Source organism: Lonchura striata, chromosome 6 (assembly GCF_050655825.1).
Source record: "Lonchura striata isolate lonStrDom1 chromosome 6, ASM5065582v1, whole genome shotgun sequence".
Lineage (NCBI taxonomy): Eukaryota > Metazoa > Chordata > Aves > Passeriformes > Estrildidae > Lonchura > Lonchura striata.
The window spans coordinates 22,542,825-22,569,999 of NC_140708.1; the positions used below are offsets into that span (position 1 = coordinate 22,542,825).

The 27,175-nt window shown below is 44.5% G+C and overlaps 1 protein-coding gene across 2 annotated transcripts; it reads left to right on the forward strand.

Annotated features, from left to right (window-relative positions):
* Window positions 1–8,505: 8,505 nt before the first annotated feature.
* Window positions 8,506–26,923, forward strand: LOC110475029 (broad substrate specificity ATP-binding cassette transporter ABCG2). 2 transcript variants are annotated; one of them, XM_021538873.3, is made up of 16 exons: window positions 8,506–8,731; window positions 11,262–11,536; window positions 12,095–12,154; window positions 13,355–13,469; window positions 14,658–14,810; window positions 15,527–15,684; window positions 16,755–16,906; window positions 18,112–18,228; window positions 19,068–19,333; window positions 19,884–19,966; window positions 20,336–20,425; window positions 21,860–21,984; window positions 22,341–22,495; window positions 23,817–23,906; window positions 25,060–25,172; window positions 26,041–26,923. In XM_021538873.3, exons 1-16 carry the CDS (start codon window positions 8,669–8,671, stop codon window positions 26,186–26,188), a joined length of 2,163 nt encoding a protein of 720 aa, XP_021394548.3. In that variant the 5' UTR covers window positions 8,506–8,668; the 3' UTR covers window positions 26,189–26,923. The 2 variants fall into 2 exon arrangements, with proteins under 2 accessions (XP_021394548.3, XP_021394558.3); XM_021538883.3 differs by lacking the exon at window positions 8,506–8,731 and adding an exon at window positions 9,511–9,750.
* Window positions 26,924–27,175: the final 252 nt, after the last annotated feature.

Sequence of the window (27,175 nt, forward strand, 5' to 3'; positions counted from 1 at the left end):
GGCTCAAATAGTGCACACAGCCCTTTGTACTCAATTCATCAGGTCTTTTGTGTTTCAAAAGGCACAGAGAAAGGTTCTTACAAATTAATTTGTAAAACTTTCTTTTAGATCCTGGCTCAAGAGCCGACTACGAGTACCAAGGCATAATTGCAAAGCAAAAAAAAAAAAAAAAATTGCTATTCTTCTGAGGTCTCTGGAAGTGTCTGCCTTTTTCATGGACTCAAATTACTGGATGAGATTCTGAGTCTGAATTACTGCACAGATATCAAATGCTTGGGATGCTGCTCTTTTAGGAACTAAGTCTGGCACTTTGGGAGAGATCCAAGCAGCAGTTGTCTGCTTCAGGTGGTTGAACCTGTGCTAATAGCCAGTGTAAGATATGTTGTTGGCTGAGGCTGAGCTTCTTAACCTAGAAATAACTACTGTGAGGGTAACAGGATCCTGAACTCAGGTTCTGCCAAGAAAATTAAGGTAAAACTTATCTGTAAAGCTTGGATTTACAAAGCCTCAGATTTCTCACAAAGGAGAGCGTTGTTTAGCTGCTCTGTTCAACAGAGAAGGTGACTCAGAACCTCCCTTTCTGTATTGCTCAGTGTTTCTTTTCTGTTCCCCTTCTAAGCTGTGCCAAAGCCCGTGCCCAGCCCCTCGGATAAACCTCCCACTTAGGCAGGGCTGCTGCAGCCACAGCAGCTCAGTGTAGGAGCCCTGCCTGTCACTGCACGCCAGAAGATAACCTTCACCACCCCCTCCTTTCTGCACAGGGACTCCCATAACTATCAGGGAGGGCAGGTGAAGTGCAGAGGTGTGACAGCTGAACTCAGATCCATGGGACAGTGACCAACAGCATCAGACAAGCAGCTCCCAAGCACTGAGTCTGCTCTTCAGGGCAGGAGCAAAATGGTAATGTTCACAAGCAGTGTTTGTTCATGCCTGAAATTTGGGAAGCCAATTTTCCCCTGCAAAGGAAGGACATGGGAGTCTCCATAAGCCTCTACCGCAGCTGGGAGGGATGTTTGCCTCTCAGGCTGCCTGTCTCTGGTGAATTCAGGAGACTCTAGTCCAGCTTGCCATAGCTCTCCCTTTCTCTCTGGCAAGAACAGCCTGGCAGTTTCCTCTCCCTTGGACTTGGGGCACAGCAGCCAGCCTGCCATGTTGAGGAGCCCTAAACCAGCTCTGGCTGTGATCAGACAAGAACTGCAGGCTATAGTGGTCTCCCAGGCCAGCTCGTTTCCCCATTCCTGGCAGAAAGACCACTTCCCCCTATGGTGTGATTTGAGTAGTGCTAGTGCTTCTCAGTGTAAAACAACTTCTGTTACTGGCATGTGCCTGCATTAATCTCATAGTTCTTGTACATTTTCATGCCACTGTGCCTTGTCTGTTCTTTGTCCATGCTGTCATGTATATGATGTGTCCTAGAGCAGGCAAGGAAATTACTTGTCCCCAGCATTTGCTTTTGTGCAATTGTCAATTGTGTTTTCAAGCTGGTGGAGTAATAACATCAATACACCAAATGCTAAGTTCATACAGCTTTTCTTTTCAAATACATATTGTCAGGCCTCCCACCAGGAGCTGATATTACTTAGATTATACATGTCTCATGGGTAAAGTAAAGTATTTGTTCCTCAAAACAAGGGTGCATGATTGTGTTTTGCTTCAATCTGTAGAGGCTAGCCTTCCAAACTGCACTGTGCCATCTGTGCCTTGAAGTGGTTAAAATCTTTGGGAAGAGGTTTGGAAAAGCATGGAGTGTTTTGAAGAGATATCAGCAGTTATCACTGTTATTTATGTTGGCGCTAGCAGTGGATGTAGTCTGAGGCCCACTCTGGCAGGTGCTGTGTGTGCTCCTGATTCAAAGCCAAGGGGGAAGGAAGAGGTGTCCTAGCCATGATTTCAAAGTACAGGTGAGGCAGAGAGAGACTCGTGGATGTGTGCAGGGAAGGGCATGGCAGTGATGTCAGAGGAGTCTCAGGCGCCTGGCAATAAACAGCCCCAACCAGCCGTGGCCACAAGCATGGAAAGCTCCTGGTCATGTCTCTTTGCTGTCTCTCCAAGAACATGATGCCAATAGTCTTAACAATGAGCAATCCTAACTTGTCATGTTTAAAAGGAACACAAAAATCCCCTGACGCCCTACAAATACAGCCAAGCTTCTTGTTACCTTATCAGCCTGTTTTGGTTTACCAGTAGATGTCAGTCAGCACTACTCACAACACTTTGCAGCTATAGTCCCTTCTCTTCCGTTTTCAATGGACAGAAACAAATCTGTCCTTTGTTTTACTGAGAAAAACTGAGACACAGAAACATTCCCTTTGTGGTGAGAGAAAAAAAGACAGAGGTAGAATCCATGGATTCCAACAGGTAATTTGTAATATTAGACCCTCACACTTCAGTATTTGTTGCAAGCTTTATCTATCTCAGGCAGGTTATAATTGTCCCTACAAACTGTAAAAAGGGTTTGTACTCATTTTGGGTTTTGCTCATTTTTCTCAGTCTTGTGAGAAGTTCTTAATGAGTGTTATTATTAGCCTGGAGCTGCTGCTTACTGGTGTTTAGCGCCAAAGATTGTTAGCTGGAGGCTGCCCTCCCTCTGTGTGTTTTACAGACACGCCCTAGCCCACGCCCAGGGAACAGCTATCTGTTGTTCCTAGAGTTTATCAGCAACTAATGCAAAAGGGAGGGGAATAGCCAGCACCTGATGATACAGCTGATTACAAGCCCGGATGTTGTGCCATCCTTTTGCTGATCACACGAACCCTAATTCCAGGTCTCCAAACATGACAGTAAGGAGCCTGGGAGTGTGAGAGCAGTAAAAGCAGGAGGAATTTCAGTGAGTGCCAGGTCCAGCCCCCATCCCCGGGCTTGGAGGTTAAGGGATATAATGTGAATGTGCCGGGTTTGGGACAGACATGGCACAGTTCAGCGCCTATGGCCCTTTTTTAGAGGTGGCAAATGCCAGGCGTAGCTCACTGCCAGCCAGCCATGCTGTATGTGTGCAGGCGCTCGGGCAGATGACAGGAGGGTGCCAGCCCCGCGGGCTGCGGTGGGATAAAGCCCTGGCTGAGGAGTGCTGAAGGAGGAGTGCAAAAGTTCAGTTGACAAAACAGTGGCTGTTCAGCGATGGGTCTCCAGCCTGAATTAGCCAGCTGTGCTGAGGCATGCCATAGCAAGTTACCAAGAGAGCCTGTGTGCATGGAGTAACGGGGCTCTACAGCACAGGATGTCCCGAACAGCTCTGGACGATGCTGTTTCCTGGCCACTGCCATTCCCACAAGATACCAATTGTTACTTTGATGGTACACTCACTTCTAGGTGCCAGAAGGCACAGCAGCTTAAGAAACAGACACTCAGAGCAAGATGCAAAAAAACTTGAAGCTGGCTTTGCTTGTGCTGCCTGAGAATGAAATAGAGATTTTCGGGGTTTACTTGAGTTAACAAAATGAATGTATCATGAAAAAAACATTTGCCATGGGGCAAGGGACATAGAGAAACATAAATCTTTAGAGCTTCTTGCATAAAAGACAATACCAGGGAAGACTAGGGAATGCACAGAACCCAAATAAAAGCCTATCTATTTTTAAGGAAAAAAAAAACTCAAAGAGACTCCTCTAATCTTCAATTATGTTAAAGCTAACAGACATACTCAGATAAGACTCTAAAGGACTAAAAGCGCATGCGCAGAGGGGAAAAGTTTAAAAGTTTAATCTAGAGGAAGACTGATCTTCAGCCTCAGAAGACCACCAGAGACCCCCGCGGGACCACCACAGCGAACTACACATGCCTAAAAGGGCGTAGACCTATTTAGCATGAGAAGCGAAGACAGGCAGAGCCAGGGGTTGAATATGCATAGAAAAGTTGTGTAATGTATTGCATATAGAACACCTTTGTGAATAAAGATGTAGGACAGACAGCAGCTCAGAGCACAAATTTTTGGAGAGCTATCTCGCTTGTGCCGAGTGCTGACATACATACCCACTTCATAACTACATTGAGTTGTAGAGTCTATTTATTTATTCCGCATATTGCTTCAAGAAGGGACTGGAAAGCCATCCCAAGTGATCATTTCCATTGTCTGTGAGTCCCTGTGGGGTCCCCTTCTGCAGAAAGCATCAGAAATAATAGTAAAGGGCAAGCTCGGAGAGAAAAATTCCATATCCGTGCACACACATACCTGCAGACATATTGCTGTAAGGTTGCAAACCACCCAGGCTGTTCAGACATGTGTGGAGTTCGCAGAGAGAGCAGGCTTTGAAAGCAAAGACTTCTAGGACAGACAAAAGGACAGAGCTTCTTCTCAGTTTCCTACACAACTGGGAAGTGTTACAGTAGCAAGAGATGGTAGGCTTTCGGAATCCTTTCAGGAATACTGCCTCTTCTGCCTCAGAGTTTTATTCTGTTCAGGCCCAGGAGAGGCGATGCCACCAGCAGGCATTCTTTACCATGGAGAGAATAGGATGACCTTATTGTAAAACAGAACAGATTGTACTCGCTTCTGTTCTCTTACCAAATACTCATGAGGAAGGAGAGATGTGCCCAAAGGAAGTGTTCAGCATTTAGGCATGAGGACCTATGTCCAGGGGCTGTGGTCAGGGTCCTTGTCATGACACAGAACAAGGAACATCAGCTAGAGACTCTCATGTCTCCTCCATCCTTAGCCTGGTGACCATGGCTTGTTTATGAATGTGTCTTTTCACATGCTTTAGAAGATGACAACGTTCAACTTCTTGTTCTGTCCCTCTTCTGTGAGTCATTAAGATTTAGTCATTGCCCCTTCTCTCCCACTCTGAGTGCCTGGAGGAGCTATCCCTAGATGGGCTGGTGTCCTGGTGAGAAGCTAAGCTCAGTGTCATCAACATTTGCCACTCCTGGTGTTCTACACCCACACTCTCATTTATTCTCCATTCACACCTACCTTGGCATTTCTGTTGTGACTCTACTCCCGCTGCCTCTCCTGATTACTGAGAACTCCAAGCCTAGGACACCTCACTGGCCTTCAGTGGCTCAGGGATGACCCTGGGCTCCCTCTGCCCCTTTTGCGTGCACTTGTCATCTCCACTTACACAGCCATTTCCAATATGGGAGAGAAAACTTTAGTCTGGAGAGGAGCAGAGCAACACAGTCAGAAAACCTGAGCTGCCCTGACCAAGACAAACTCCAGGCAGTGGCTTTACTGAAAAAGCCAAATATAGAGATGAGTTGGAACTTAATGTTATATAATCAGTGTGGCCAGATGCAAGGTGAGTACAAAGAACTCTGGCATAATTGCCTAGGAGTGTTCTGCTTTTTCCTGTGGCATTTCTAGGTGAATTGTGCAACAAAGAGTTTCCTTCTCTTTGTTCCCTTCTTTGTTACTGCCTTCATCTTCAAGACAAAAATCCAAACATTTATTCTGGCTTTCTGTTTTGGGTTATCTTTGATAACACTTGATACCTGGTGATTCCCTGCTTTTCTTCCTCAGTTTACTTGTTTATAAATGTGATTTTCCTGCAATCTGCATCAGAGTAGGGGACAGCTGAGATTTCTGAGCCTTTGCACTTTTTCTTTCACCTACTGTGATGCTCTGCCCAGTGTCATGGCACAGTAGTTCTCTGTCAAGTTCATATAGCATTGGTGGGCCTCTAGGAAGGCAGAAAAGAAGGGAAGAGTTGGATGGGACAGAGCTACTTTCCTATGCCTCCTTCTCCAGAATGCAAGCTGTTTGCTATAATGGTATCTCACACTCTTACAGCTGTGTACGGTCCCTTGGGTGCAACTCGGCAACTCTGTCTGTACAGCACTTACTGCAAAAAAAAAGTCTGTATGTGTTCAGGGCTGTCACAACAAATCCTAATGGCAGCAGCTCAGGCCTTGGGAGTGGATAAAAGTTAAACAGTTTTCAGGAATGTCTCATAGGACAGCCTGGACTTTGCTCCTGAGGAAGGAGGTGAAATGCCTACGTAACAATGTGTATGTCAACATTCATGTCTAGCAAGGGAACTGACCTCTGCAGAGCTGAGTTGGGACAGATAAAACACACTTTAATCCTGTTAGCCTCCTGCAGGCACTGAGGCCCTCAGAAGGGAAGCAGAAGGATGGAGTGCCCATTCCTGACTCACAAATAGCAAGACAAACTGTGCTTGAAGGAGTCCTGCACAGGAGCTTGGGCTGAGTGTGGGAGACAATTGTGCTGGGGATTGGGTGTTGTGGCCTCAGTGCTTGGTGCACTTCTTGGTCTGAAGTCCTAGGCCTTGTCCTAAAGGCTTGAGAATACTGTAGGGGCAGTCATGACCAGTGTCTCTCCCAGATCTGCTTGGCTATAGAGGACATGGGAACTTTCTTTCTCCTTAGCAGGCTCCTGAACATGTTACTAACAGCAGCAACTAGGAGTGATAAAAATCATAGCACATTTATGATGTCATCTTTTTAAGTGCTGAAAAATTGTCATGGTGGTTTAGATGAACTAGGCACTTTATCTATGACATCCTTGGCTGATTACTTGCTTTACCAGATAATACTTAATTCTCCTGGTCCTATAGTTCAATTATTCATGATTTCTGTCAGAATGAAGCCCATGATATCTCAGTGTAGTGTATTAGTTAAATACTTATTTTACTCTTAGATTTGCTTGAACCCTTTCTTATCTTTAACCAATTAAGGATTTAGTGCTACTGTGAATTCAGATAATGGACTAAATGATTAACAAAAATTGACAGAGTCAGAATTCTTCTACATAATCTGCAAGTCTTGCAAAAGTCAACTTCCCCAAGGCAAGCAGCACTTTAACCAAGTAAGGGGGGCCAGTCAGCACTAGCTGTGACATGATGAACAATCAGGGTGGAAAAAGCACAATGAGTTTTTTATGCATAGAGTGCTAAATTTGTAGATGCACCAGATTCAGTACATGTGTACACATCTATACAGGGTGTGTCTTTTGGAGTGGTTTACTGAAGCTTCTGGAAAAGAAGAGCCCAGAAAGTATCACTCAAGCACCACATCTGATATCTTCTGCAGTGATCTCAGACCTGTTTTTATACAGTGAGCATTGGGATCTGATTATTGGTGCATTCCGTAGAGAAGGCACTAGTATTAATCATCATACATTTCCTACTGGACAAATTTCTTATGCTACTTGCTTTCTTGCTACTTCAAGTCCCTGAAATATTCTATGAGCTTTATGAAATTCAGCATTAGGTAGGATTAAGAAACAGCTTGGATCCTCAGGTCAATGAGAGCAGCTTACTAAAGAAAGCAGTGGAGAAAGAGCAGGACTCCTCAAAACCTCACGTTCTGCTAGATCCCTTCCCCCATGCCCAGGATGGTATCATGGTCCTTCCTGTTCTGCATCCCCTGTAGTGGCAGCCAAATCAGAGGCTCAAAGCAGCAGGAGCTAAGGATAAAAAGGAAAGATCTCAAACTTGTGCTAAAACCTGCATGAGATCTGAAACATGACCCAGGCTGTTCTTTCCTTGCTATCACAACATATCACTTCAAAGCCTGTAGCATTATTTGTTTACTGTCACTCAGTAGATACACCAGGGCATTGTAGGCTGGTGATTTCTAGGGCTTTACACTGGGCTAATGCTTTTGGTGTCTTTCTGTGAAGACCACATCCTTTAATCTGCAATAGAGTCTGACAGTTTGCAGGGCAAACTGTCCTCAGTGGATGAGGAGCACAAAGCAGTGCTGGCATAGCCCCAGACTACAGAGTGGTGAGCAAGAGAAAAGTACAGTAACATCAGGCCATCATCAGGCTCATTGTGAGTATTTGCCTTAAATAACTACAGCCCTGGCCACTGTTTTCTATCCCTGTACTGGCAGATACCTCCCTCAGCAACAGTATGAGCTAGATTAACTGGATTAGTAACATGACACAGTTGAAAAATACTCCTAATTGGGGTGGGAGATGAAATAGGCTCTCCTTGAAGAGGCCTGGAAGACTGTTGCTTGAAGAATGAGCTAGAGAAAGGCCAGAGCCTCCAGCCAGATCCTGTATTTGGCAGATTTAGTTCCTCCCAATGTCTGGGGTCTCTGCTTCTTTCTTTGTCATTGGGATGAGCTTAGGCACAGTGGATAGAGAAGTGGATTTTCCATTCCATGAAGTGTGGGAGGAGTAGTAGTGTTTCCCAAAATGATCAGCATGAAGGCACCTACCACCTTTGTCTGAGGAGCAGACGTACAACTGAAGCTGTCAAGAATAACCTGAACTTTTTAATTGTGCTCCTTGAGTGAGCTGTTCTCTTGCACCACTGTGCAGGCACTATGTGGAGCAGCAAGTTCATGACTCAGAAAATGCTCACCTTTGTTCCCAAGCACACAGGCTCTGTTTGTCTCACTGTTCCAGACACATGACAAGAGAAGATTGCTTCTGCAGCTTGTTGAGGGGTAGTGAGTATTTGGGATTGAAGTATTTTTGGAGACAGAGATATGCATGTTTGGTGAAACACTAGGGCAAAAATCTTCAATGTAGGCACATTTTCCCCAAAAGAGGAAGTTAAATCTCATAAGAATCATGAACTCAAGTCCACTTCTGACCCATAGAGTGACTGAAGATAGCATTTAGCAAGCCTATGGCAAAACCTGCTCTTCTGAGAGATCTTTAGGGCTATTTCAACAGCCCCATAAACCCACCTGCTGACCCCTGTCAGCCCTGCAGAGCAATACAGCTTCACAGGATGTGGGTGTCTTCTGCCTAATGCATCAATGGCATGGAGTGTATCAACATACCAAGAGGAGGCAGGTGTTGGAAAAGGGAGAGGTGAGCCTTTTGAGTTTTCATTATTATTGTTGATTTGATAGATAGAGGTATGCTTTACCCTAGCTGAGCCTTAAATTGATCTAGCAAAAGGTGTAGTTAGAAAAAACCCAATTCTCTACAGAGCCGCAGAGGGCAGTCAAACCAGAGGCAATTAATATGACTTTTGCCATAAATCCTATTTATAAACCATAAAATTGGGCTTTTCCATTCGCAATATCAAGGACCTTGGGGAGACAGAGCTTATTTATAAAGATGATAGTCCTTGAGAATGGGAAGACAAGAAGGCTTTATCCCAAACTGAAGGAAATCCAATATTCGTGATTTCACCCCTTCTCCCAGCTGGGAACACACGGCAGCACAGAGAGACAACCTGATGGACAAAGGGTCATCCCAGCAGGCTGTCCTGACCCTCTCTGGGCGCACCAAGGAGCACACTGCCATGGAAGGGCTGTGTCGGAGCGGCAGTGTCACCCAGGGAAGGGCTGCTAGGGCGGCCAGCGGCCCCAGCTGACCCGGCTGCACTGGACGCACGCCCCGGGGGCGATGACCTGTCCGGGAGGCGGGAGGGCAGGAGGGACCGTGGGCGCTGCCTCCCGCTGCCCGGCTGTCCCTCCCGAGCCGGGCTGCGTGCATTGCACGGGGCTCCCGGTGTCCGGGGGCTCCCAGGAGCGAGCACCGCGGCTTTGCCCGCTGCTCTCCCCGCCCCGGGAAGGCGGGCGGAGGGCGCCGGCAGCCCCGGCACCGCGGCTCTCGGGGGCTGCTCCGCGCCCCGGCGCTGCCGGCGGGGCTCCCGCAGCGCGGCCCGCGCACGGCCGGGCTCAGGCTCGGCCCCGCCCCGGGGGTCGCGCCGCCCGCGGAGCGGGGCTCCATCACCGCCGCCTTCGCCCGCCACCGGCGGGGTTTGCGGGCCACGGCCGGCACTCCCCGCCGCCGCTTTATGTAAGCCGCCGTTCGGACCCGCTTATAAAACACCGCCGAGGCAGAGCCGCCGCCACTCGGAGCGCCGCGGCAGCCGCGAGGTAACGGCGCGGGCCGGGCCGGGCCGAGCCGAGCCGAGCCGGGGCGGGGCGGGGGCGGCCGAGCGGCGGGGCCGGGGGAGGAGAGCGGAGCGGAGCGCGGTCGGCCGGGTCGGTCGTGCCTCCGGGCGAAACCGGCCCGCGGGACGTGGGTGGGAGACAGAGGGGCGCTGCCGTGAGGTGCTGCTGCAGCCCGAGCCTACCTGTAGCCTCTGCCAGGCTTTTCTCGTCCTCAGCCGTCCGTGCACACACCCCCTTGCCAGTGCTAATTGTAGCTTTACAAAAACCTGCATGAAAGGTGTATGGTGAACTAAACAACAGAACCTAGCCTGGACAGGTACAATAAAAAGGTTCAAAAGTCCAACAAGGTCTTTGTCCTTAGTGTCACTATCATCCTCTTGTTTTTTTTTTTTGGTTTTTTTTTTTTTTTTTTTTTTTTCTCATCATCTGTTGTGCAACCTTTCAAGTGTATAAGCCATCTCTTGCTGATGTAACTAGCGTATCCTGTGTAGTTTCCCATCCTGTGTAGTCTTGCCCAGGGGTACTAGCCTTAGAGTTCAGTATGGGTTCAAATTAAACAACCCTTCCTTTGCCCCTGATTTTTATTTTACTTATACTGGGAAAAACTTATGCAACTTGTTGAGTTTTCAGTGATAGGAAGAGGCAGAGAGGAAAGGACAATTCCTATTTCTTTAAACCTGGCTTTTGTACCCCCAGTTTTCTAATAGGGTGACCATCTCTCAGTGAGAAATCTCCTGTTACTGTAGTGGTGGTCTTACTAGTTACCACCCTCTCATTCTTGTGAGGAAAGAAGTGCAGATGGTGGGAAAGGGGTAGTTGGTGGGATACTTCTACATTCACACAATATTTGAGGAGCTAGCAATGTATGTGTTTGTGGACAGATCTTCTTGCTCCTTTAACTTGATGAGCACCTTGGCTTTCCCCAGTCATTTTCAGCATGCATAATTGTTATTTTAATCACATTGATATCTCTGAAACAGACTTGTGCAGCAGACAAGGTGCATGTGGCTGGCCTTCATTTTTGTAAACCCAAACATTTTTCTTGCTGCGGTTCTTTATATGGATTTTTTTAATAGGCTTTCTCTGCTGGCTTTGTTGGGGAGTAGGGGGGATAAGCATGTTATGACTGAAGAAGGTGAGCTTAAGTCTCTTCAAGTGGTAACAGCTTCCATTAGTAGCACTGACTGTGTTGCCAAAGATGGTGACCATCACAGGTAGGCTTGTTTTTGTCTCATTAGATGCCCTTTGAGCAAGCGTTATTTACTTCAAGAACATACTTACTGTCCTTAAAGGTTAGTTCTAAATCTGTGGGTTCCCGTGCCTTTGGGAACTGACTACTGGATGTCTTCTGGTGCAGATGTTCATCCTTTTGGAAACTTGGCATGTGTACCAATTGGTGTGGTGTGCATGAACTTGCTCTTCCAAGACACTCTGGAAAAATCTTTGTTCACATGTCTCGTCCCTGTTTGTTTCTGTGTTCTTCATCTCAACAGATGGGAACTGCTCAAAACAACAGTGACCTCCACGCAGTGGAGCTTGGCCTGTGTAACAAGAATATGATGTCAGACACATTTGATCACAGCATTATTTCTGTTGGAGAAGAGGAAGGAGCAGGCACTTTCCAGCGTTCTGTTCCAACACAAGAGTCCCTCCGATCTCCTCGTGGCTCCGTTGTGAGTTTCCATAACATCCAGTACTCTGTTAAGCAGTCCAGTGGATTCCTTTGTAAACGGAAAATCGTGGAAAAGAAGATCCTTCATAACGTTAAGTAAGTGTTTGCTTAAATGAAATACTAGAGGGTAGGAATTAATCTACTGCTGTGAACCAGTGACCTCATGTCACCTTCCAGATCCAGCTGTGCTGGTACAGAAATGACTGCCCTCCTGCCAGCCAGCAGTTCATGTAAGCACTTTGATTTGCTTTCAGGCAAAATAGCTGGGATATAGCTGAAGCAGTTTAGGACCAAACTAGTGTGAACTCTTCTGCTAGAAGATCTGAGGGTTCCCTTAACTATGGTTCAAGGTGCAGTCAGAGGAAATGAGCAACAGAGAGCAATTGTTGCTTCTTTTCAAGACCCTGCTGAGCAGGGACGACACTTAATTTCTGTCTTACGTAGATTGCTTTTTATATCCAGTTCGGATTCTGTTCTGACTGGCAGTCTGGGATAGAAAGAAAAAATGCTTATAGATTTCAGATTTAAGAAGTTTTTAATATCTGAGGTTTTTCTTTCAATAGTATTTTGTTGACATCTCACATCTACTAAAATCTGCATATGGGTGGTCCTCGTAAATGTCCTTATTTCTTAACAACTCTTTCCTTCTTTCAGTGGCATTATGAAACCAGGACTGAATGCGATCCTGGGACCAACAGGGAGTGGGAAATCTTCGTGAGTACCTTCTACTCCTTTAAATGGATAGTCAGCTGTTCAGAGTATATTTGGAATTCTGAGGGTTAGGAGAGATGCAGTTTGACCTCCTGCCCCTCTATCAGCTTTGCTGAAGTTCTTGCACTGTGACTGTGTCACACCCCTCATCTGCAGTTCTCTTTGGTGGTGGCCTGAGTTAAGATACCAGGCAGAACTGGGGTGTCTGGAGCTCAGATGTAGGCTCTGTTCTGACTGATAATGGGGTGGAGATGGGGTGTAAGCTCCTCTGGGGCATGGAAGATGTCACCCCCTCTGAACTTTCTGCAACAAGACTTCCTCAAAGCTGCTAGGCCAGACCTTTCTGTTACAAGTGACAGAAATATGGTGTAATGCAGTCAGTAGGATGCTCTGGATCCTTACCCCAACTTGGCTGTGGCCTGCTCATGGGGGTACACACGTTCTTGAGCTGTTTGGATGAAGGCACAGAGAAATTCCATGTAGACTATTTCCATCCAATGCTAATGCTGTTTCTTTCCTGTGGTAAGAGAGCTCTTTGTCATTCTCTGACTTTAAGAATGTCAGACACTTGGAAATATGGCCAGGGTTCACACAGGTCTGTTTTTGTGGTGACCATTGATCTTCTTTTCTAAGGAGACTGCTGGCTAATTAGGATGCTTTCAAGAGCAGCACTTCATCAGGGCAGTTTACTTATCTGGCAGACAGGCTGGCCTCTGCATTGGCAGAGAAGAGGAGAATGCAGTGATACGTTAAAAAAATACTTTCTAGAATTAATCTTAACTCTTGTCTTGTTTACACCCATACAGATTAATTTCCTTGAGATAAGAGGAGTTAGTTTAGTGCTACCCTGGCTGGAGAGCAGCCTGCAACAACTCAGCAGGATGCTCTTGTCTCTGTGCATTTGAGGTTATCTGTAAATACACAGACCAAGTTTGTGTCTGTAGGGGGTCGACTGTTGAATTACTAGTGTCTGTACACTGCCATACTGCTGTGGCACACCGTGTGCTGGAAAACCCTGGATGTACACCAGACTTTTTGTACAAAGAGCTAAAGCCTGCAGAGTAGGGGAAGCCCCTTCCTGTGCCCTCTGGTTTGCAGCACACTGTGAGCAGGCTGTAACTCAGTCCTGGCTGGTGGTACTTAACCAGTCAAGGGTAAAAGCAGCAGTTATTGCCAAACCTAATTCCTGGTGTTTGTCTGAAGTCTCCTAGATGTGCTGGCAGCCAGAAAGGATCCAGCAGGTCTGTCTGGAGAAGTGCTTATAGATGGCATCCCACAGCCTCCAAATTTCAAGTGCATCTCAGGATATGTTGTGCAGGTGAGTAATTGCCTTCCTGGAGGCCTGGGAGACCTTGGGATGGAAGACATGAGAAAGCATCAATCACTGCTAGTTTAGGTAATTTTCAGTGATCCCTACAGAGCCTAATTTGATAACTCAGCTGTTACAGTTTTTAGTTTTAATCTGGAATATGGAAGACAATAAGATCAAACTGTTATTCCAGGCTAGTCAAGATCAGAGGTGTGTCTTTCTACAGACACATGGATTCCCAAATTGCTGGGCTACTGTGACTTGGCCTTTGGGCTCTGCCCTGAAGTGCTTTTAAAAAAGGGAGGGAAAAAACCATGACACCCAAAATCTCTTGTTGTTAAACTCAGAAGCTGTTCTAGCTGGCAGAAGTACCTTCAAACTATCAGACAATAATTCTAGGAAATAAATAGATCCCTGCTGTTCTTCCTCTGATTCTAGCTGGCTGTGACAGAGGTTCATTCCACTTGGAGACAGGAAAAGCCAGCTGAATCTGCGGAAGTGGGTGGAGGCCTGGACCAATAATAGACCCTCAAAGCCCTGGGGAGCTTGGGGAGAAGGGGATTCTTGGCAGTTGTGTGAGCAGCCAAATCTGGAAACCATCCAGGGTTCTGACTGCAGGCAGATGTGACACAGGCAGCTGAAAGCTGCCAGCTGGGGGGCTCTGCAGGATCCATGGGATGAGACTGGTTCTAAATCTTGATCCTGCAGGTCAGAGATCCCCAAATCCTCAGTGGCTGATGAAAAGCCAGTAAGTTCCTCACAAGTGGTCCCAATTTGAGACATTTGTCCCTGAGTGTCTCTAGCTTGAATAGTGAGCACTAGCAATGTCCTTTGGCTCCAGCTGGACTGACAGAAATTTAACTCTACAAAATCACTACCTGCTCTGCCTCACTTTGGTTAGTAAGAAAAATACACATGCAGTATACAACGGCACTGTCTGCACTTGAATTACTCAGCCCGAAACCAGGCTGAGGGGGTGCTTGGTGTGAGCTGTGGAGCCTGTAGAGCTGCAGTGTTCCCTTGACTGCTACTGAAGGCCTTTAAATTTCATGTCATGTAAAATTTGAAGTAGGAGTTGTCTTTCAGTCTGGGTTCCACTGTGGTATGCAAACAGCTTATCCAGTAACTGCCACTAAGGGACTCCTGTGCCCACTCAGCAGCTGAGGAGTCTTTCCAACTGCCCATTTGTACTTGCAGGATGATGTTGTTATGGGCACGATGACGGTGAGGGAGAACCTGCAATTCTCTGCTGCGCTGCGACTCCCCAGCTCCATCAGCATTAAAGAGAAGGAAGAGCGAGTCACCCAGATAATCAATGAGCTGGGATTGAGCAAAGTGGCTGATGCTAAGGTGAGGAGGAAGAACACCCTTCTCAGAAATCCTACTGCATCTGGAAATTGAACCTCTTGTCTCTGGGCAGTATGGTGTATGTAGTGCAATTACAGGAAGCCAGACAGGAGCCTGACTAAACCATATTGCATGCAAGAAATCAGTCTCCAGTTCAGGAGGGAGCCTGGAGAGAGATATTTGTATTTGCTACTAAAAGGGGATGATTTTGGATCATGTCCAGCATGTTGTATAAATTCAGAAGGGAAAGAGTCACTTAGTCATTGCATCTTAGAAAGTTGTTCAGTCACTTCCTGGCTTTCTGGAACAAAACAAGAAAATTGTTTTCTTATTTCTGAAAGCTCTGAGGGATGGAAAACTGGTCTTTAATGGGAAAGTTCTGTGTGGAGCTTGTATTAACAGGTAAGCTATCAAAAAAAGGCATCTCTGCACACCAATGCCTGCTCTGAATGCTGTGGCCTTACTCTGTCTTTCCCTTGTCAATGTCATCCCTGTTCCCTGAAGTCATAAAGCACCTGGTACCTCTGAAAATCAGGCTTAGCATACTGCTACACAGTCCCTCACACTGAGTCAAACTCACGTGCTGTTGGTCCTAAAGTTCATTAAAGGGACTCTGAAAGTGAAAATGGCTGCTAGGTGTGGAAAGCTGGAAAGCCCACAACTTCAGAGCATGTACTGACTGGGTCTTGTTGCAAATATCTGATTTCTTCTGCATGCAGGTAGGAACTGAATTGATCCGGGGAGTGTCTGGAGGGGAACGGAAGAGAACCAACATTGGGATGGAGCTCATCACAGAGCCACCAGTCCTTTTTCTAGATGAACCAACAACTGGCCTTGATGCCAGCACAGCCAATGCAGTCCTCATCCTTCTGAAGAAGTAAGAGTCAGTTCTTCAGTGTGTTGCAATTTGGTTATGAACTCATTAGTAAAAAAAGGAATGTTCTTATGACTGAGTTCTTCTAGTGTTCCTTTAGAAAAACAAAACATTAGAAACTAGACAAATATAATCAGAAGTAGTGGTAAATTTTTTGTTTGGGTCTCTTCCAAAGCCTTTTTAAGCTTATGGGAATCTTTTCACAGCAAGCATTGGATTGGAGCCCAAAAAGCAGATGTAGCTTGGACAGCTTCCCTTTGCCACAACAAAGTGTGGACTGGGAGGTCAGGCCTTGTAATCATGATTTCTTGTCCTTCCATCTGAGTCTATTACCCAACAACAGCCTTGAACTTAGGTAATAACTTCACTTGCAAAATTACCCTGAGTGTCCTTTGTTTCGGAGATGAGGTGTCTACTGACAATTAGAACAAAGTTACGTGCAAGGAAGACAAAAGAGGCTTATTTAATGAGAATGACTTTCTAATTCTGCTCCTGGGTTTGTGGCCTGTTGTCTGGTTTTGCTTTTGGGAGTTGCTTTGGTCTGGGGTTTGTGGATACAGGTCTTTGATCATCAAGGGTCCTTACTGGGCATCAGTGCTAAAGCACTTGAAAGAGCATCTGACAAACTTGAAGGAAAACTTGGTTTGAATTTTCTTTAGAGTAAATCTTCAGCAGAAGAGCTAAGAGAAATCTCAGCTGGCCAGACTTTCACAGCCTGATAAGTACCACCTGGTACTGCCATTGAGCCCAGTAGGACTGTTCCAGTTAGCCAGGTTGACATCTGGTATAAAAAAACACATAAGGAGGGTTCATACACAGCTGTGGTCTCAGGCTTTGCTAGCTACATACAATAGCATACTTTCTCTACCTGGGCTGCAGCAATGGTCTCCTGTAATGATGGGTGCTGTCTTGCAGGCAGCTTCTGATACAGTGTCAGAGAAGGGAGAGAAGGTTTTTCTGGGTCAAGACTCTGAGAAGTTGCCAAATATTTGTCTTGGATTTTGATGCTTGGGGTTTGCCTTCCCGAAATCCAAAGTGTGGTGTACTTAAGAGATGTTTTGTTTCTATGTCAGGCTCTCAAGAAGAGGGAGAACCATCATATTTTCCATCCATCAGCCCCGTTATTCCATATTCAAGCTGTTTGACAGTCTGACATTACTGGCTTCGGGCAAGGTGCTGTACCATGGTCCTGCGAAACACGCCCTGGAGTACTTCAGTTCTGTTGGTAAGTCTTCCATGCCAAGAGCAAAAGCAACTGGCTCATTAATTAAATCTGTTTAGATTCTTACCCTAGCATGGGATAACAGGCCCATGCTTTTCTATCTCTAGGATGTTAGAGACTATACACATACAGTCTAAGCAGTGTTATGTTAGAACAGAAAAAAGACAGAATGAGAAACATATAAATTTTCAGACAAGATAGTATGGCTCTCTCTTGCCTTTGTTTTACCTTACATGAGGACAAAAACATATCCAAGAATTACCTGGATGTGTTTATGCATGATGTCCAACAGACCAGATAATGCTTGTAGCTCTACCAGGCTTCGATGACAGATCCAGTGGTTTTTGAACCACAGCCTGCTGATTGGCAGCAATCTGTACAGATTGATCCAAAAATATGCTCTAGACTGAATGCAGGTGGGCAACCAAGAGGACAGAACTAGGGTGTGTCTTAAGATGGGTTAATAGTTGCACTGTTGAATGGCTGCCCTCTCTTCAAGTAAGCAGGGTGAGGGTGTCTGACTATAATGAACAGAGAATGTGGAGTGAACTTCCAATCTTTAGATGCAGCTATAAACACATTAGATTGCAAGCTTTCCCTGGCTTTAATGGAGGTGCTTTAATCAATCAATACTTCTGCTTCTCCTCTCAGTAGCCCACTTCCTTTGTCTCAGGGAAGGTGTAGCAGTGTCTTTGGTTTTGTTTTTAATTTCCTCCTTGTCCCATACTTAGAGCTGTATTATAAGAAGCTGCTCTTGGACAGCCCTTCCTCATCCTTGTGACTGAGGAAACACCAACATGAGTTGAGCCTCTGGAAGAAATATCTGAGACTGTAGAGCAAGACATCCAGGAACCTCTACTGAGGAACTGTGTGTCTTTCAGAGTGCAGTGTGGTTGAACAGCACTGGGAAGGAGGCAAGAGTTGTCCATACTGAGCTGTGGTAGAAGCAAGTTAGAGATTCCTCCTCCCCTGAAATCAGTGAATAAGCAGCTTTGAAGGTCTTTAGATACCCTGAATTCACCAACTCCTTAATCCTGTCCATCTACTGCTGTAAAGTAACACAAAAAGCAGTGAAGTTTTCTGGTAACAGGGTTATGGAAAAGTGAAACAGTATTAGACTTGACCTTCAGAGATGTGCCCAGTGCAATGCAAACATGTTGCATGTGTGATTTTGGTTTGGTTTGTTCTGTTTTTTGGGTTTTTTTAAGGATATGAATGTGAACCCTTCAACAATCCAGCTGACTTCTTCCTTGATGTCATAAATGGTGATTCAACTGCTGTGGCAGCAAGCAAGGAAGATCACAGACCTGTGGACACAGGAAAAGGTAAATTGTGGAGGGAAATTGTATGTGGTGATGACAAGCTTTTATTCTCTGGGTTTCCTTGAGTCTAAGGGCATTTCATTATCTTTTCATTGTTCCTACTAATAGATATACTTTGTTTTGGGCTTCTTTAAAGAGATTAGAAATATTTTTAATGGATTTTTTTTTTTTTCATTTCAGTAGTATAGGACAGCAATGACAAATACCAAAAATTTAAAAAAAAAAAAAGCCTGTGAGGGAAAGACTGGAAAAACTAGAACTCCTTAGTCTCAAGAGGCATCTGACAAGTTTTAAGTCACATAAGAGGCTGCTGGAGGGAAGGCTAGGTAGGTAGGCCTAAGTAGTGTTGGATTTACAGGAGAGTGAAAGCGATTGGAACTGTTAGAGAACGAATTCTCTACCGATATAGTGAGTCAAATGTTTGGAAATACTTGTTTGGAGATCATGTAACACATCATTGACTGAAGGACTATAAGGGAACAGATTTTGTAAAGCAGTTACACAGCAGTTTACATCACTTCAGTGATGTGAATCAGCACAAACATTGATTTTTCCCAAATTCAATGAAACAAAGGTTTTCTGGTGCCATGTTGCAACAATATGACCATTTGTGCCAGAAAGAATGGGCAGATTGGCTAGGTTTGATTAAAAATGTAGGAAAAACCTCTCACGCAAGCTAGCTTCTTAAACTCAGGACTAAGGCCTGAACAATTCAAACTGTCTGGGCATTTCTGCTTTTTTCTTCAGCCTCCAGAATTGCTGAGCTTATTGATGGGCCATATCTGAAGGTCAGGTTCATAGGGAATCACAAGCCATATCTTTTTTTTTTTTCTCTCACTCAGAAGTGAGCAGTGAAAATGGAGTGACAGAAGACAATGTGGATAGCAGTGTGGTAGATGTGCTGCACCAGAAATATCTCAGCTCGAGCCTGTATCAGAGCACAAAGGAAGCACTGGGGAAAGTGGAGCTTGGACGAGGAAGCAAGCAGAGACTGTCCAAGCAGGAGCATGAGATCACCTATGCAAATGGATTTTTCACTCAGCTCTACTGGGTGTCCAAGCGTTCCCTGAAAAATCTCATCAGGAACCCACAGGCCTCTATTGCACAAGTAGGTGACAAGTGCTAAAAGTCTCAGACTCTTGCTGCTCTGAGTCCCATAATCTGGAGTTTGTAGGATAGAATGTGTTTTCAAAGGCAGTTAGGGAAACAGAAAAGTCCTGTTCCACTGCCATGTAAGTGGAGTAAGATGCTCAGCTACCTTTGTGGCCTTTGGAAAAAATCTCCAGTTTAGTTTAGCATAAGAACTACTGCACTGAAAATTTGGGTTGGGGGGAAAGTGCTCCATTCTCTGGGTCACATAGGGATCTTCTAGAGTGATAATAATTTTGTGCCTCACTTTAAAATTTAAACTCTGTTATTCTATAAACATGTTTCTACTAAACTCTCCTAGCCAAATAAGGAAGTAGAAAAGTGAAGAGGATAAAATCTGAAAAACTGTCATAAGGATTTTAATTATGTGTGTCACAGGTATACATTGCCTCACAAGAGCATTAGGCAGGTGTGAATCTTAAGCCCTGCACATGACTTAATAATGTTAGTTCCTAATTTTTTTACTTACCTGAAGCATTTCCTTTTACCTTTCTTCTTTCCACTTCCAGATCGCAGTGACTGTAATTCTAGCCTTGGTTGTGGGTGCTATCTTTTTTGGTGTAAAACTGGACCGAAGTGGCATTCAGAATCGGTAGGATGAAAAGACAAAGCTTTGCTCATTTTTCTGTCTGTAGCAGTAAGGTTTGAGGCACGGGGAAGGAAGGCCTTGGGATCCACTTGAAATACAAAGGAGGGTTGGGTTCACAAGTCTCAGTGCACTGCAGCATGGAATTGCCAGGGGTCCTAAAGGGGTCACAGTTCTGTCAGGCTTGCACATAAGTACAGAGGGGATGTAAAAGGGAAGATAAAGGATACAGCTAAGATTTACAGTAGCACAATTAAATATCTCCATTCTGTGGACAGAGAAAAGCACTGACTTGATGGTATGATGATGTCTGAGGCTGAGAGTGTTTGATCTGGTTGTTCCCTCACTTTTCCACTGTTCTGTTCTGCCTTCTAGGGTTGGATCCTTGTTTTTTGTCACTACAAACCAATGTTTTTCCAGTGTTTCTGCAATTGAGCTATTCATCAGAGACAAGAAACTATTTGTGTAAGTAATAAGGCACTTGGAGTGTCTCATACCCTGGAATGAGATGGGGCAGTATCTTACACACTGAACAAAATTATTACCACCAAAGACTTGATTACTCCCTTGCAACATGAGATTGGAATAGTAATGCTAAGTTAGTCTGTAGAGCAAGGAGCTGAAATGCTAAGAGCTGGGGGAAGGAGAAAATGCTTTTACTTCCTTGCTCTGTGACAGCTTACTGGTTTTCTTACCCACTTTTGTGTACAGCTGGTTTTAAGGTCTGCTTGTGAATCCTGCAGACTGTGAATCCTTCCTGCACTCTTTCTCACAAGGGCTGACACACATTCTTGCAATGGTCCTAAAGTGACAAGACTGTGCAAAAATGATGGGAGAGTTCCTGGAAAAACTTTGCAAAGGATGCTCAGATGAAGGGGGCTGCTGTCTGCCTTACAAGAGCTTGTTAATAATCAAGGTCTTCTCTGTGCTTAGAGGGATGTGCTTGATTATTACATTGTTGTTATAAGTGATTAATATATAATTAAAGATAGTTATTTAATTATAATATTATTTATGTATAATATATTTATAATGATATTTTTATATATACACATATATGTGTATGTTTTTGTATGTGTGTATACATATGTAAATGAATGTAGATGCAGTATACACACATGTATGCATGCATATATGTTGAAAGTGTAGTTTGGAGGTGCCTCCAGTTCATGCAATAGAAGAGCAAGAGACAAATCCTATGCAGCAAAACGGAAACTGGAGATTTATGCCTGGAATGCACATGTCCACCCACAGGCTGCTCAGAGCAGCTTGATATTGTCCCGAACAGCTGCTCAGGAGTGAAATTCCCCAACACTGCCATTTCCTGCTAGTCTCCCCTGCTTGCCAGTGTAATTTACCAGCTGTCTCAATGGAGATTTAGGCACCTCACCTGTTAAAGCATCTTTTCTTGAGCTCCATTAAGCAGTAAAACAATCATAATGACATTTAATTGCCCTAAACTGGAGGTGAGTTGATGTCCCAGAGGTGTTTTCCCGTTGTTAGGTATTATTCTTTCTTCCCTGGAAGCAGCTGTATGAGTTAGCACTGGATGAAATGTTCCTCCAGTTTATAGAGGTATAATGCTTCCCCATGCTCTTGTATTAAGGATCCTTTTCTTTGAAAAGAGACTTAGGAGGTTCTTTATGATATTTTACCTAGCAGTCACACAGTGTTTCATTCACTTTCCTTGGTGGGCTGTTTGACTGCAGGGTCTGAGAGACAAGTCAGCCCTTACTTCATAGAGTGTCAGTGATAGCACAGACTATAAGCAATTTGCATAGAGAGGAATCAGTGATAGAAAGCAGAAAACAAATCAGGATAAATCAAACACAACACTCTGAGCCTGCTTCCTAGAGAACCTCTAAACCTGTACAACTCCCCTCCTTCCTGTCCTCGCAGCCATCAGTACACCAGTGGATATTACCGTGTGTCTGCCTACTTCCTGGCCTTGATGATAGGAGATCTGCTGCCCATGAGAACTACTCCAGCCATCATATTCTCATGCATCAGTTACTGGATGATTGGTAAAGAATTGATGCTTTCATTGAACCTCTTATCTTCCAACACATTTCTGACTTAGCCAGATTCCTGTATCTGTAACATACTGCAGCTTGAACCTGCAGCTGATTTAAGTGCTTGGCATCATAACTTCGGAGGACTCTGGGGCAGGGGCAGAGACACCAGCAAACTAACACAGGGACCTGCCTGACGACGTCTTTTGGTAATGCTCTTTGGGCCTTTGAAGCATGCATAGTTCCTGCCAACTCCAGACTTGGTCTTTCTTCCCGATTTTCCTGTCTTGTATAGGAATCCAAGGGTACCTGTCTGGAATTCATTATGTGGTTGTTTAGTGGACTCTTACCTTTCTGCTTTTTGACAGGATACCAAGCTGTTGCAGGGCGATTCTTCTTCTTCATGCTGACCCTGATACTGGTGTCCTATACTGCCACAGCCATGTCCCTGGCTATCAGTGCTGGGATGGATGTGGTGGCTGTGGCCAATCTGCTCATCACCATTTGTTTTGTCCTGATGCTTGTAAGTATATTAGGGGGTGTGTGCTCCTTTGGAAGGGAAGGAAGGGAAGGAAGAGCTGAGACCAGCTGAGAGGATGGGGTTGAGCTTACCCTAGGCAGGCTAAAATATCCATAGTCCAGTGGCATGTCAGCCCCATGCTTGTGATTTTATTGTCACTGTAGTCAAAGACTACTTCTGCCACTTGTAGTCTAAGGGTTGGGTACAGTTCAGTAGTTGTGATGCCACCAGAGCTTTCCAAACAGTGTGCCCTAAACATGTGTTGCTATTTTTTTATTAAATTGTCCTTACAAAGATTGATTTTAATAAATCTTGCTCTTCCAGTATTAGAAATCTAAGTGATCAACTAGATAATTTAAAAGGAAAAAGCCTTGAAATAAACTTTAATGTAAAAAATCTGTTGATTTTGTAAGGAAGAGAACAAGAGAGAGGGAAAGGAATTTTGAGTACTCAGAGATGAGAGCTGTGAGTTCTTTTTCAAAGAGGTGATGCTGGTGATGAAATGTCTTGACTGTGAAACCTACCAAGTTATATATTTCTTGTTAGATGATTCCTGGTCACTGTCTGTGTACATGCTCTGAGCCACAGTGCATTTCTTATTCTTCGATTTGCAATTTAAACTGCTTTTGCAATAAGTGACAGAGCACTGCTTCAGCTGCTCACTGTGGGTGAGAAGTGTGCATGTGTAGTGAAGGGCAACTGATGTACATTGACTTAAGTCACAGTGTATAAGGAGTGACATATGCGTGTCCTGGAAGTCAGTGGGGTAAGCACAAAATCACTTGTGATGAAGTAGAGGCTGAAATGTCATGTTTAGCTATGAAGACCACTTGTGATAAGAAGTAAAAAAAAATCCTTTTCCAGATGAGAGAAAGGATGGATAAAAGATGTAGGACAGAGGGGAAGACTGAAATAATATCAGCTCGTAAGGCTCCCCAGTTTTTCCTTTTTGATTCTCCACTTTCTCATCTCTCCACTCTCTCATCTCTTTCTCATTTCTCTCATCTTGTTTAGCCTCTGCCTAGCTCTACCATAAGACAATCCTCCTGAATGAGAAGTTGTGATCATGCTTCTTAGCTCACATGTGGGTGTGTAGAAAATCTTTCTGACCTCTTTGCAAGCAGTTCAGCTGAAGTACTCAGGTGTGCTGTTGGGCCAGTGGTGTGGGAGTGCTGCAAGGCTCCAACTCATGTCTGTGGGTACAGGGATGACAGCAGCAGTAGGTCCATCAGTCCCAGTGCACCTGTGCTGCATCTGTGCAGGAATGGTATTATTTGCAGTAAACAGAGTGTGTGATTCATTAATCTCCTCTGTTCTATTTCAGATCTTTTCTGGCCTCTTAGTGAATCTCCCTTCAGTAATGGGCTGGCTGAACTGGCTCAAGTACTTCAGCATCCCGCGATATGGCCTCACTGTAAGTAGAAAGTAGCATTGGTCTCCTCTGAGTAATGTAGCCACACTGCTGCTTCCTGGAAAGTATAAAGTATGAAGTTCTCTTAAAAGCCAGATTTGGTTTGTTTTGTTGCATGAACGTGTTAAATAAAAAGAATAAACCAGCCAGCCTCAAAAAGGAAGCAAAATTTAGAACTCTGTATGAGAGCTGGAAGTCTCAGGGACTGAACAAACACTTTGTGCTACAGAATTAGTGCTGCTTGGACAGCAGCAGAGCAAGCTGTCCAGTCAGGCACTAATTCCTAGCTGAATAGTTGATCCCTGTGGTTTAGAATAAAATCAAATATTGTACAGCTTCTCCAGAAACTACTGTATGGGTGGCCAGTCTGGGGCCAGTGACTTTCCAACTGGTTAAAGGATTTACTATAGTGCATGACTGTCACAGTCTTCAGCATGGCTTTCTCTGAAATTAAATTTGACTTTTATGAATAGTAAGGAACTGGAGTACCGGAAATCTAAGGGTGCAACTGTTTGAAACTCAATAAATAGAGCAGGTCACAGGTGGGAGTTGTATTTCAATCTTCTGTTTGCATCCTTGTCAAGCCTCTTTGGAAGGAATAGTGTCCTACTTCAAGTAACAGTGACTGAAATGAATGCTGGAGCTGGTGCAGGGTGGGAGATATGTGAGACCTCATTGTTTGCGTATCACTGAGATGTTTTATCAGTGTTACTCAATGTGGAAGTTGTCCTGTGAGATAACAGTGAGTGCGGGATGCCAGTGCTGGGGAACCTTCACCTCTTGCTTTGGCTGACTTTGCCATGCCTTCAGTGTGGTGATGCTGGAGTATCTGCATGCAGCCACATGATTTTCTGGACCAGTAGATTGGTTTGGGTGAATGTGGATTAACAGGAACTTGTAGCTGGTAAGACAGAAACCCATGGCTAATTAACCTTGAAGCCACGGCCTGGGACATCAAACCACCCTGGATGCAGAACTTGGAGCAATTGCTAAGAAAGGCAGTGTCTAAGAACTTGAAAATAAAAAGGAACACGAACATGTGATTCCAAGAATGGTGGTATGTGTATTCTAATAATCAAGTTCCTTTGAAGAGTTTCAGTTTTAACAGCCCAAACCATGAACTCTGCAAAAGTCTTGTGTCTTCCTCTATCCCTAGGCTCTTCAGGTGAATGAGTACAGAGATCTCTACTTCTGTGGTGAGAAGAATCCAAATGCTACAATGTCAGTGGAAGATGCAGGCAGTTGTCCCCCCAATATTTCAGAAGAAGTGTAAGTAACTCATGGTGGTTCTGGGCCTGAATTGTGATGACTTGCTTAAAGGGAAGTCTGACAGTGTCAAATTTTTATACTATTCGCAGAATAACCACTTACAAGCCAGTCTCAACATGTCCCAAAGTGATGTATTTTAGGATTATACAGTAAAACTCCACAATTACCCAAGAGTGAAGTAGGGATGAAAATTTACTTGTAAAAATAGGCAGATGAGCTAAATTAAGCTTGTATTTGATAACCTAGCCCTGATTGATAAGTTTCCTTAAACAAATCCAGGGTCACTCAACAATGGAAATGCAGTGTGTGGACAGCCACAGAGTTGCTGGAAAGCAACTGATCAAAAACATGCCTCCCCCACAGAACTTTTTCATATTAACCTCTCTGCAGATACAGAGAGAGCCAAAGTATCTCTCTCGCAGTGCTCCATTTTGCCCCATTTGAAATACCCTTGGCTATTGATACCTTAAGCTTTAGCAGTGCAACTATTTAGTAATATGTACTAGAAAGATAACATGATATTTTGTAGGGAACAGTGCTAGAGTACTGTTTCCTCAGCTTTTGAACTTCCAGTGATTGTTGAGGGGAAGCTAATGCTTCTGTACTTACCATGGTTTAAGATGGTTCTGAGGTTTCCTCATAAATTGCCAGTTATCTATAAAGAACAATTAGGCTGCTACTGAAACATTTTGAGAACTAGAGACCTAGATTTATCCCTTGAGTTTTATTTGGTGATGGGTTCTCTATTTCCATCACCTGTTTTGCAGAGTTTAGGGTAGCAGGATCTTTGTGAAACAGGAATAAAAGTATTTACCTGAAGATACGTGCCACATAGTAATATGAACTTGGGCCCTGTGCTTTTCTGCAGGTGTTCTGGTGAAGCATACCTGTGCAGCCAAGGAATTGCCCCTACCAGCTGGGCAATGTGGGAAAACATAGTGGCTCTCTTCTGCATGACTGTTATCTTCCTTACCATTGCCTATGCAAAACTCCGGTTTATGAGGAAGTTCACATAGACTCCTATGTTGCCTTGCCTTGCAGCTTCTCAAGGGTCAAAACTGCAAAGCTTGTTAGGGCCTACTGGAGAGTGCCAAAATGTTTCACCTGACTTTACTGGACTTCAGATGGGAAGCCTGTTCTCCTGTTTCTGGAGCATGATCTCCACAGGATTGTGGGTTTTTAGAAGAAATGCATTAATGTATGCTGTGTAAGTGATTTTTCCTAAGAAAATACCATTCTCATAATTCCTTAGGTACATATCAAACTCGATATTGTAAACCATTACTATTATGTGGCCAGCTTATACACAAAATATTCCATTGAACATGTGAGTTTCTCCATCACAAAAGGTGGAAGATGATGGTGGCATTTATGCAATGGTATGTTGCCCCTTGTTAGTGCCTGTCACATCTGAGGAGAGACAGAGACCATTCACAATATGTTGGAGATGCATTTGAGTTTGAAGTCAGTACAGAGACCAAGCTCTCATTACCAGAAAAGAACAATTGTACTTGTAGTAGCATCTCAGTGGAAGCTACTTCCAGAAACAACTTTAGCATCATTAAAAAGTAAATAGCAGTGGTGTTAGACATCTCACCTAAGAAGAGAAATAGGTACTGTTGTACTGCAGAAAGAAAGGAAACCAACCCCCCCACCTCCATGAACAGCAAGAAATATATTTACTACTTTAAAGGAGGAGAGGGAATGCCCTTTTTCTTTATTACTTTCTAAATAAAAATGCGTATACTTACTACTGGTAGAAGTTTTAAACATCAGACTCAGGTCTTAGCTGCATTATCTGTATATAGTGCTACTTACACTGTGGACTGAAAAAAACCCATGTAGCTACGGCTGTGGCAACTACAACAATATGTACCACGGGACGGATCATCGTGCTGCTGCTTGTCTCCCGGCCACCTCATCAGCAGCAGAAGAGATGCTTTTAAATCGCATTAAGACCTGCAGATGTAAGCGGATCAGCTAAGGCAAAGGAAAACCTCCTC

What these genes read in the sequence shown, in the direction of transcription:
- LOC110475029 (XM_021538873.3), top strand. Translation starts at nt 8,669, where the DNA reads ATGCATCAATGGCATGGAGTGTATCAACATACCAAGAGGAGGCAGGTG. An exon ending in GCAAAGTGGCTGATGCTAAG is followed by an intron (nt 14,811 to 15,526) that starts GTGAGGAGGAAG and finishes TTCTGCATGCAG; the next exon opens with GTAGGAACTGAATTGATCCG. An exon ending in TCCCGCGATATGGCCTCACT is followed by an intron (nt 23,907 to 25,059) that starts GTAAGTAGAAAG and finishes CTCTATCCCTAG; the next exon opens with GCTCTTCAGGTGAATGAGTA.